At 35.0% G+C, this 12,616-nt stretch overlaps 1 protein-coding gene across 2 annotated transcripts in view; it reads right to left on the bottom strand.

The window, feature by feature from the left end:
* The window catches only part of NKAIN2 (sodium/potassium transporting ATPase interacting 2), a 1,261,504-nt gene that overhangs the window by 581,849 nt on the left and 667,039 nt on the right, over positions 1 to 12,616 (bottom strand). For both annotated transcript variants that reach the window (XR_009549596.1, XM_060190517.1), the window contains exon 3: positions 9,863 to 9,943. Coding sequence is in view for 1 of the 2 variants with exons in the window: in XM_060190517.1 (XP_060046500.1) it covers positions 9,863 to 9,943 (81 nt within the window). In the remaining variant the exon portion in view is untranslated. The remainder of the gene's footprint in view (positions 1 to 9,862; positions 9,944 to 12,616) is intronic.

The raw sequence follows: 12,616 nt of genomic DNA on the forward strand, positions 1-12,616 counted from the left end.
CTTGAAATGTATATATCATAAGGTACAATTAATTTAGTCAGGCTGTTTGACTAGCAAACATAAAACATAAAGAAGGCTGAGAGACATACCTAATCCATATTTTCAGTAATAAGTAAAAGCAGTTGGGTCCTTTTCAGTGTAAAATATTTCCTGTGTTACTCTTTAATAATCATAGTACTTATCTTTTGCTTTATTTAAAAATCTGGGTTCTGGGGCCAGGTGGTGGCACACCTGCTTGAGCTCACATGTTACAATGCAAGGATCTGGGTTTGAGTCCCTGGTCCCCACCTGCAGGGGGAAAGTTATGCCAGCGGTGAAGCAGTGCTGTAGGTATCTCTCTTTCTCTCTCTCTCTTTCTCTCTCTCTCTCTCCCTCTTTCTTTCTATCATCCCATTCACTCTTGATTTCTGGCTGTCTCTAGCCAATAAAGATAATAATAATAATAATAATAATAAACTGGGTTCTTCATTCTCTAGTAGTATTCTATAAACTGCAAAAGTAGAAATTGAAATCTCAATATTGCTATATAAAAATGTTATGAGATAATTCATCCTAAATGAAAGTCACAAGTGTATCATGTCCCCTAGAAATATAAGGTTTTAGGGGCCGGGTGGTGATGCACACATGTTACGATGTTCAGGGGAAAGCTTTGTGAGTAGCGAAGCAGGGCTGTAGGTGTCACTCTGTCTTTCTCTCTCTCTTCAACCCCTTTCCTTCTTAATTTCTGGCTGTCTCTATCCAAAAAATAAATAAAAATATGCCAAAAAATAAAAAAAGAAAGAAGGCTTTGTATGTGATCATAGCACCACTAAATTATTTCCTAGGTATTCCTACTAAAAATTACTTTGTAAACATAATTTTACCAGATGATGGAGCTAGTAGGTAAATCACAAAATCATATGAACTTTTCATTTAAGCTATGCACTTTGAATTTTAAAATTATAATAGAACAAACTACAGATATCTTTCCAGAGCAATTCAACTCCAATATGTATATTTTTATGAATAGATTAATCAGACCTGTCTAGAATAATACAACAAAAATGATAATAATTATAAAAACTATTAAAATAATAGTCTAGTTACATTTAATGCTCAAAAGTATTTTATTACCTATGAAGTTGGCAGTCACTTTGGGTTTCAAACAATGCTATACCTGGTTTGTAATAGGATAGATATTAAAATATTAACCTGAGGAATGACACATTATATGATGCGCTAAGATGTTTACTTACATTAAGTTCTAAATAATTAATTAAAATAAGTACTATGTAATATATATGTTTATTTGCTTCTATGACATTATACTGTGTATTATATACCCATTATTTTGTTTTATAGACCCACTATTTGAAAAAATAACTAAAGTTTTTCAGAGTTCATTGGCTGATTAGTTTTGTTTGTGTTTACATGGTGTAGGTTAATAGCTAATATTCCTTAATTTCATGTAATTTTTTTAATAATTTATTTCTTTATTGGGGAATTAATGTTTTACATTCAACAGTAAATACAATAGTTTGTACATGCATAACATTCCCCAGATTCCCATTTAACAATACAACCCCCACTATGTCATTCATCATCTTTCATGGACCTGTATTCTCCCCACCCATCCACCCACCCCAGAGTCTCTTACTTTGGTGTAATACTCCAATTCCATTTCAGGTTCGACTTGTGTTTTCTTTTCTAATCTTGTTTTTCAACTTCGGCCTGAGAGTGAGATCATCCCATATTCATCCTTCAGTTTCTGACTTATTTCACTCAACATGATTTTTTCAAGGTCCATCCAAGATCGGCTGAAAACGGTGAAGTCACCATTTATTACAGCTGAGTAGTATTCCATTATGTATATATACCACAACTTGCTCAGCCACTCATCTGCTGTTGGACACCTGGGTTGCTTCCAGGTTTTGGCTATTAAAAATTGTGCTGCCAAGAACATATGTGTACACAGATCTTTTTGGATGGATGTGTTGGGTTCCTTAGGATATATCCCCAGGAGGGGAATTGCAGAGTCATAGGGTAGGTCCACTTCTAGCCTTCTGAGAGTTCTCCAGACTGTTCTCCACAGAGGTTGGACCAATTGACATTCCCACCAGCAGTGCAGGAGGGTTCCTTTGACCCGACACCCTCTCCAGCATTTGCTGCTGTTACCTTTTCTGATGTATGACATTCTCACAGGAGTGAAGTGATATCTCATTGTTGTCTTGATTTGCATTTCTCTGACAATCAGAGACTTGGAGCATTTTTTCATGTGTTTCTTGGCCTTTTGGATCTCTTTGGTGAATATTTTGTCCAAGTCCTCCCCCCATTTTTGGATGGGGTTATTTGTTGTCTTGTGTTGAGTCTGGCAAGCTCTTTATATATGTTGGTTATTAAACTCTTATCTGATATATGGAATGTAAAGATCTTCTCCCATTCTATGAGGGGTCTCTTGGTTTGGGTAGTGGTTTCTTTTGCTGTGAAGAAGCTTTTTAATTTGATGTAGTCCCATAGGTTTATACTTGCCTTATCCTTCCTTGTAATTGGATTCATTTCATTGAAAATGTCTTTAAAATTTATGCGGAAAAAAGTTCTTCCAATATTTTCCTCTAAGTATCTGATAGTTTCTGGTCTAACATCCAAGTCCTTGATCCACTTGGAATTTACTTTTGTATTTGGTGAAATACAGTGATTCAGTTTCATTCTTCTGCATGTTTCAACCCATTTGTTTCCAACACCATTTGTTGAAGAGACTCTGCTTTCCCCATGTAATAGTCTGGGCCCCTTTGTCAAAGATTAGATGTCCATACATGTGGGACCTCATTTCTGGGCTCTCAATTCTATTCCACTGGTCAGTGTCTCTGTTCATGTTCCAGTACCAAGCAGTTTTGATGACAGTGGTCCTATAATACAGTTTGAGATCTGGGAGTGTGATGCCTCCGGTTCTGTTCTTTTTTCTCAAGATTCTTTTGGCAATTATAGGTCTTTTCTGGTTCCAGATAAACATTTGTAGCATTTTTTCTATCCTCCTAAAAAATGTGCTTGGGATCTTGATGGGGATAGCATTAAATTTGTAAATGGCTCTGGGTAATATATTCATTTTGATGATGTTAATTCTTCCAACCCATGAACATGGAATATCTTTCAACTTCTTTGTGTCTTTTTCAATTTCTTTGAGTAGTGACTCATAATTTTCAGTATACAAGTCTTTCACTTCTTTGTTTAGGTTTACTCCTAGATATTTTATTGTTTTTGTTGCTATAGAAAAAGGAACTGATTTCTGGATTTCAATTTCTTCTAACTTAGTGTTTACATAGAGGAATGCCACTGACTTTTGAATGTTAATTTTATAGCCTGACACATTACTGTATTGCCTGATGATTTCCAAAAGCTTCTTGCTGGATTCCTTAGGTTTTGCATGTATTATCATGTCATCTGCAAATAAGGAGAGTTTGACTTCTTCTCTTCCAATCTGTATGCCTTTAATTCCTTGCTCCTGCCTGATTGCTATGGCAAGAACTTCCAACACTATGTTGAATAGTTATGGTGATAGTGGGCATCCCTGTCTAGTACCTGATCTGAGTGGAAATGCTTCCAGTTTTTCACCATTGAGTATGATGTTGGCTGTAGGTTTGCTATATATAGACTCCACTATCTTGCGGAATTTTCCATCTATTCCCATTTTTTGTAGTGTTTTGATCATAAAGGGATGTTGTATTTTGTCAAAGGCTTTCTCTGCATCTATTGATATGACCATGTGGTTTTTGGTCTTGCTTTTGTTGATGTGGTGGATCACATTGATTGATTTACGTGTATTAAACTAACCTTGCATGCCTGGGATAAACCCCACTTGGTCATGATGAACAATCTTTTTGATATACTAGTGTATCCGGTTGGCTAGAATTTTGTTCAATATTTTCGCATCTATGTTCATCAGAGATATTGGTCTGTAGTTTTCTTTTTTGGTTGTGTCCCTGTCTGCTTTTGGTATCAGGGTGATGTTGGCTTCATAGAAGCTGGCAGGGAGTTTCCAGTGTCTTCAATCTTCTGGAAGACTTTTAAAAGTAGAGGTATTAGTTCTTCTTTGAAAGTTTTGTAGAATTCATTTGTAAAACCATCTGGTCCAGGAATTTTATTTTAGGGAAGATTTTTGATAACTGTTTCAATTTCATTAGCTGTGATGGGCCTGTTCATGTTATCCACTTCCTCTTTACTTAATTTTGGAAGTTGGTAGGTATCTAGGAAATCATTCATTTCTTCCAGGTTCTCTAGCTTGGTGGCATATAGTTGTTCATAGAAGCCTCGCATGATATGCTGAATTTCTGCAGTGTCTGTTGTGATTTCTCCTCTTTCATTTACTATCCGATTTATTTGGGTCTTCTCCCTTTTTTGTTTTATGAGTCTGGCTAAAGGCTTGTCAATTTTGTTTACTCTTTCAAAGAACCAACATTTACTTTCATTGATCTTTTGTATGGTTTTCCTATTTTCAATGTTATTTGTTTCTGCCCTAACTTTAGTGATTTCTGTCCTGGTTGCTTTAGGATTCCTTTATTGTTCTTCTTCTAGGTCTTTGAGATGTGCAATCAGGCTGTTTATTTGTGCCTTTTCTTGTTTCCTAATGTGTGCTTGTATAGCTATGAACTTCCCTCTTAGGACTGCTTTAGCTGTGTCCCAAATATTTTGATAGCTTGTGTCTTCATTTTCATTGAACTCTCGAAACATTTTGATTTCTTCTTTGATTTCCTTTTTGACCCAGAAGTTGTTAAGAAGTGTACTGTTGAGTTTCCACATTTTGGGACTGTTACTAATCTTTTGGTTATTGTTACGTGTTAGTTTAATTCCACTGTGGTCTGAGAAGATACTTGGGATGATTTCAGTGCTCTTGAATAGGCTGATGCTGTCTTTGTGGCCTAACATATGGTCTATCCTTGAGAATGATCCATGTGGATTTGAGTAAAATGTGTATTCCAGTTTCTTGGGATGAATGACTCTGAAAATGTCCAATAGTTCTAGTTTATCTATCTCTTCATTTAGCTCCCTTATGTCTTTACTGATTTTCTGCCTGGATGATCTGTCAAGTTGAGATAGTGGGGTGTTGAAGTCCCCTACTATGATTGTGTTACTGTTAATATATTGCTGTAGCTCTTTCAGTAGAAGTTTGATGTATTTAGATGGCTTCTCATTGGGTGCATAGATATTAATAATTGTTAAGTCCTCTTGATTGACTGATCTTCTGAGCATTAAGTAGTGTCCATTCCTATCTTTTTTAATCTTATCTATTTTAAAGTCTATCATGTCAGATATGAGAATAGCTGTTCCTGCCCTTTTTTGTGGGCCATTTGCTTGTATGATAGTTTTCCATCCTTTCACTTTAAGTCTGTGTTTGTCTTGTTGAGTTAGGTGAGTTTCCTGTAGACAACATATTGTTGGGTTGTGTTTTCTGATCCATCTTCCTACTCTGTGTCTTTTAATAGGTGAATTCAGGCCATTGACATTTATTGATATGAAAGATTGAAGCTATTTTAATGCCATTCTTGTAGAGTTTTAGAGTGTTTTGATATATGTTCTATTTGTGGTGGTCTGGTTGTTTATAGGAGACCTTTCAGAACTTCTTTCAGGGCAGGCTTGGTGATAGTTGCTTCCTTTAACTGTTGCTTGTCTGAGAAGGTTTTGATGCTTCCATCTAGTTTGAATGACAGTCTAGCAGGATATAGTATTCTTGGCTGAAAGCCTTTCTCATTGAGCACTCGATAGATATCTTGCCATTCTCTTCTGGCCTGTAGTGTTTGTATGGAGAAGTCTGCTGCTAATCTTATGGGTTTTCCTTTGTAGGTGACTCTTTTTTTTTCTCTTGCAGCCTTGAGGATCCTTTCTTTATCCTTATTCCTTTCCATTCTAAGTATGACATGTCTTGGTGTCTTTAGGTCTGGGTTAATTCTGTTTGGGACCCTCTGGGCTTCTTGAATCTTTATGTCTTTGGTGTTGTCTAGACTTGAGAAATTTTCAGCTATTATGGCCTGGAGAATGCTTTCTTCCTTTCCTTCTCTTTCTTCCTCTGGTAAGCCAATATGCGTATATTGTTTCTTTTGAAGTCATCCCATAGGACTCTGTTGTTGTTTTCAGCATCTCTTAATCTCTTTTTGAGATCTCTTACTACTTTTTTAGTTGTCTCTAATTCATCCTCAATCTTGCTAATTCTGTCTTCAGCTTCATAGATTATATTTTCTCTGCCCTCTACTGCTTTCTGGAGTTCATCTATTTTGTTGCCCTGCTCTGATACTGCTTTCGCTTGTTCAGCTAGTTGCCTTCTTAGCTCAGCGATTTCAGCTTTCAGCTCTCTAATAACCATGAGATAATTAGAATTTTCTTCCATATTCTCATTTGTTGTTCCTGCATTTCTGATTACAATTTTTTCAAATTCTTTACTCACTCCTGTTATTATTTCCTTAGCTAATGTTTGGATGTTGAACTCGTTGTTTTGTGCTTCACCCTCTGGAGGACTTTTTTTTTAATATTTATTTTATTTATTTATTCCCTTTTGTTGCCCTTGTTGTTTTATTATTGTAGTTATTATTGTTGTTGTTGTTGTTGGATAGGACAGAGAGAAATGGAGAGAGGGAGGGGAAGACAGAGAGGAGGAGAGAAAGACAGACACCTGCAGACCTCCTTCACCACCTGTGAAGCGACTCCCCTGCAGGTGGGGAGCCGGGGTTCGAACCGGGATCCTTATGCCGGTCCTTGTGCTTTGCGCCACCTGCGCTTAACCCGCTGCGCTACAGCCCGACTCTCTCTGGAGGACTTTTAGCTGGACTCTTGTCCTGGTTCGAGTCTCCAATATTTTTTCTTGTTGTTTTAACCATTTTATATATTATGTTATGAGTTCCCTTTATCAGTACTTTTCAAATTATTGATCACTATTGCCTGGATTGACTTGTGTCTAAGTAATTTAATTAAAGGGTTTAGCGTGGTGGAAGTTAACAGTTTTTTCAATCCCTGAGTTGGAGCTCAGTGGTGTAAAAGCCTCTTTTTTTTTTTTTCTTCCCTCTCATATAATTTATAATATATAAAGGATATTACTTTTGAATTAATAAAATATTATTGTATTTATACAATTAATAAAATATATTATATATAACTTTCTATGGAAAATGCTATTATACAGCTACGGAAAAAAAAGACTAGGTATCAAATAGGTCAGTTCTGTGCATTATATCATTGCATTTAAATTCTTCCATTATTGAACTTATACTTTTGACTGGTTAATGACTCAAATATCTACTTCTGCATGCACATAGCTGGTTTAGCAGAAAACGACAACACTAAGTTTGAAGTTTAAAAAATAACAAGTAACTAAAGCTTGTCTTATTTTTTAACTTCTTGATCATTTCTTGCCAATATTTCTTTATAAAGGAATAATTATTAATAAAATATTATTTACATGTAAGCACACTATATATATATCACAATTCCTTTTCTTTTCTTTTTTTTTTTAACCAGAGCACTGATCAGCTCTGGTTTAAGGTGATGCAGGGGATTGAACCTAGGACTTTGAAACCTCAGGCATGACAGTCTGTTTGCATAGCCATTATGCTATCTACTCCTGCCCAGGACCACACAACTTCATCTCTAACTCTGCTCACCATACTTTACATTAGCTTTAACCAATTAGCCCATACAAATACTCAAATTATTTTATTTTCTGGTAGGATTAGATATAAATGTTGTATACTCTGTAATCTATTATCAGCAGTTTCAGGATCTCATTTTCAGTTTTCATTTATGTGTATATTTTTCAATCACCATTGCTTCCTTCCAGCACTGTATTTCTTGAAAAATATGAAGGAGGTGCAGAAGCTATAGAATTACTAGTATAAATCCACACTTCTCAAACAGTTGGAGTAGGAAAGGAAGAAAAATCTGGTGTGAATAACTATACACAACTTAGCCCTTTCTTTTGATTACTTCTTAAAAAGAAATTACTAAATTTTCATGTGTTCTATAAACCCTAGGCTTGTTTTATAAGGGAAAATACAGGAAGAATTATTAAGTACTTCATGGTCAATGTCTGCTTGAGTACACTAGATGAATTCAAGTCATTCAAGTTGCAACTGTCTTGAATTATAATGTTTTAGGATGTGCCCTCTTGTAGTTGTAATGCTTATGTCCTGGTTCACAAGATACTGAAGTTGCATTCTGTATTCTGTGCCTGCAGTCACCGCATGGTGTAGTGAATACAATTACAGAATCTTTGTGCAGCCAGCTTGACTCAAATGTTTGTTTCTGTCTTTGTCTCTCTTCTTAATATTAAACGGAGCCATGATCTGCTAGATTTTACCTAACTTACACACCTAAACTGTTGTCTTTGTATTTGTAAATGGATTACTTAAAATTGAGAATCTCATTAAAAGTTATTCTACTGTGGAATTCTTCAAACAAAGTGGACTGCAAAAGCCACAAAGATGTGTGAATTGTATAAAGAATTCAAGTCCAGCAGAAGTATGTTTGCTTTTCCAGTATATAGGCAAATGTGTTCTAAGGAAGAATCATTTCTATGTCCTCCCCAAAACCACCTGAACAACTACTTTCCAATAGCCACAGTTTCTTCTGGAAAGAATTGCCCCCTGCTGTCAAGAGTGCTGAAGCAGATGATCCCCTGTAAGAACTGTAGAAATATCATATACTAGGGAAAATTTTGTAGAAGATAATGAGGATTTGTCCAAAATTTGATCACAAAATTACAGTTTCCAGAATCTTTGGTTCTATCTTATTATGAAATGTCACCCTCTTATTTTACTTTTCATCACATATCACTGAACAATAAAATCAATATTATTTACTAATAAAAAAACCTCTTATGTATAGAAAATAAATATACTTGAAATTACTCATATCATTCTGTGAAAAATCATACAGGTTGGCTTGTAAGTGTGCATTATCACTACTGCCTACTCCCTTCCTACAAAATGTATAGCTATGCATAGCTCTGCAAAGACAGTTTCTGGTGACTTGTTTAAACTCTTTTAGCCTTGTGCAGCAGGCTTAGTTTAAAAAAAAAAGGAAGAAAGAAAAAAGCTGCACCTTTGGGGGGTCCATCTCATCTAATATGGGATAAGTAAAATAAAAATTTACAGTCTGTTTATTAGGTTAATATGAAGTACATGTTTGTAACTCAAGTGACTCCAGTCAGATATACTATTACCTTGAGTGGCTTATCTCATTTGAATTCTTTTCTGATAATAGTGTTTTATGAAAGGATGCTGGTTTAAGAGTTCTAAAAACTACAGTCTATAAATAGTAAAGGCATTCATTTTTGAAGTATAATAACAATACAAATTCACTCTTTATACAAATTCAGCACTAAATAAATAAGTAAGCAGTTTATATCTTTTCCTAGGCTATTTTAGAAGAAAGTGCTTGTTTTTTTCATTGCTGTAATAAGTTGTATTCCACTAGTAATGATTTTATTCTGCTATGACCCACCAATTGAACCACCTCATTGCTATTTGGATACAATAAGGAAAATACTTAGCAACAAGCAAGCAAAGTTAACTTTAAAAATCTTCAAGATTTGTAAAGTCTGTTGAAAATGTTATATTCTACTTTATGCATTCCTCATCACCTGATTGTTTCTAAAATGTAGTACATTGGCAATTTAATCATATTCAACACTTGTTGGGCCTAGAGAAATAAAAATACACTTTAGTGACACACAAGGCATTATTTGATGACAGCAATGCAGAGATGTAAATGAGGAGGTCCTTGAAATTAGCTTCACACGAGGCACATCTTAGTGACAACAACAGAGTGAGTTTCTGTCTTACTTTGAATGAATCTTGCTAACACATTAGTGATGACTCAAGCATATCATTTGGCAAATTACCTTTGAGAGATCCCCAGCTTCCAAATAGAAACAGATAATAAACACATTCCACGTAATCCAGAGGACTAGCCAGACAGCATACTGTAAAAGCAAGAGAAAAATAGCATGCAATTAACTGTGAATCAGTTGAAATGTTTGAACCCTCAGATCTGAAAATTAGTAGGAAACATTGGGGATTTATTCTTAATACAACACACACACACATATTGAGTGTGTGTTTTGTCATTGCTTGGAACTTCCATATTACTATACCTCAGAATTGTTCAAGAAAAATGTTTAGGTTTGTTAAACGATTCAGAGGTTGGGAGAAGGGTTCAGGTAAAAAAATACAATAGAATAAATGTGGGTGTTCCAATATACATTTAATACAGTCCATAGAATATTCATTCATATCCTTATTTAGTCAGATTAATCCTATGCATACCATTGCTATAAGTTAATTACTATCGTTAAGTCGGTTCTTATGTCTCATTACCACCTCCCTTACCATATTTTATTCTCTCACAATTTCCTATTGCAATGATAAATTATTTGTTATCCTTAATTTTATTCTGTTGTTTGCTCAGTGTGCTTTCCTTATTGATGATGGATTTTTTCTTGCCAAGTAATTGATCTGATCCTTCACTTAAAAGCTACTAAACACCTAGAGGGTGACATGCTTTAAAGACCAATGACAAATTCTTCCTGAGTTCAGGTCAAGTGAGCAAGATGGGTAAGAAAAGAGAGATTTATTATGGAAGATTTTTTTAATTTTAAAATTATTATTTTTTATTTATTGGATAGAGACAACCAGCAATTGAGAGGGAAGGAGGTGGGAGGGAAGGGAGAGAAACAGAGAGACACCTGCCACACTGCTTCACCACTTGCAAAGCTTTCCCCACACAGGTGGGGACCAGGGCTTGAACCAGGGTCCTTGAGCATTGTAACATGTGCACCAATGAGGTACACCACCACCTGGTCCTGAAGAATCTTTTTAAAAAGCATAAAGTTTGAGCAAAGGAAAAAACAGAAGAGTATAATAAAAATAGTCCTGCAAAGCTTAGCTGAAGAGGTGAAATACATTTTATCATAAAACAGCAATTCTCTAATTACTTAGAATTACTGTGAACTGATAAAAATAATGGGTCACATGTAAATTAATAGCGTACAGAGACTACTAACTTGGGACCTAAACTCTGAATCTGTGACTTGGCTCTATGTCTAAATTCAGTACATATCATATTACACTTCAGTTTCGTCAAGTGTAAAATACTCATAAAAAGTACTAAACGAACAGCTATGCATGACGATAGACTGACAGAATATTTAACTAAATTTAATATTTTAATGGTCCTCATGTTCCTATTTTCACAGTGGTTTCATTATTTCATTACCTCTCTTTATTTAAATGATACCACAGAAATCTACCAAATCTACCTCCTTAAGATATCAAATTTTTCTATTTTCCAATTAGCTTGTGCAAAACACTCTTCCAACTGATAGAATGAAGAACTTTAAATCTAGACATTTTATGTAGGCAATATATTCTTCCCTAGAATGTTTTCTCTTTAAAGATATATTTTATTTAATAAATTATTTACATAGTGGGAGGGTTTAAAAGACACTAAAACACTGCTCTGGCATATATGGTGTTTGGAATTGAACCTGGGTTTGACATACGGCACGTTCTCTACTCTAGAGCTGAGACACAGCCACATTCTAGTTTGCTCTGCATTTATTTATGATCTATGCCCCCAGGATTATCACTGGGACTCAGTATCTATATAACTCCATCACAACTTTCCAGTAGTCATTTGTTTTTATTTTTCTTTTCTCTTCTTTCCTTTCTTTCTTTTGATAGAGAAGTAGTGGAAGAGAGGAAAATAGAGAGAAGAGATATACATATAACACTGTTCCACTACTAGTGAAGTTCATCCTTTGCAGGAGGAGGCTGACACTTGAATTGTGGTTCTTGAGTATGACAATGTGCAGTGTCTACTGCATATGTCACCACTCAGCCTCTGTGTTCTCCTTCACTATCTCTTTTCTTTCAGTGTTCTACATAATGATCCTGGCTCCATACTCCCGGAAGGACAAAAAATAGGGAAGCTTTCAAGGGAGGGGACTGGATACGGAGTTCTGGTGGTGGGAATTATTTGGAATATATCCCTTTTATCTAATGGTCTTGTCAACAGTTCTATTTTATAAATAAATAAAATAATTAAAAAAAGAAATATGTGCAGAGAGAATATTATAAATGTCCTTTTGTATATTTAAATGTGCTCACCATTTACATCTTATATACTTTTATCAAAATCATTTTGTTAGAGAAATTATCATGTTTTATTTCAATCCAGTTAGTTTATCTAGTTCACACTGCACACAACATCATTAAAATTTACAGAAAAAAATACACACACACATGCACACAGGCACACACACACACACACACACACACACATATAGTGGTATGGCATGCTTAATAATATAGAAACCAACCCTAATGGAAGAGAAAGTAATACTTAGTTTGCCTCATTATAAAGGTGTCTTTATCTACTTTAACATTCATTTAACTTTCATATGCTGCCCTTCTTCATTCTCCTCTTTTTTTATTTTTCATTTTTGTACTATCTTTGCTCATCTTGGTGAATGTTGTTTTTCTAAATACTATCTCCTCCAATTAGATTTTGCTGAGATGCCTCAATATTGATCACGGTTTTGGAGTTCTTTGAAATGTGACCTGTGATTTTTTTTTTTTTGTCAATATATCCTGTC

Source organism: Erinaceus europaeus, chromosome 4 (assembly GCF_950295315.1).
Source record: "Erinaceus europaeus chromosome 4, mEriEur2.1, whole genome shotgun sequence".
Lineage (NCBI taxonomy): Eukaryota > Metazoa > Chordata > Mammalia > Eulipotyphla > Erinaceidae > Erinaceus > Erinaceus europaeus.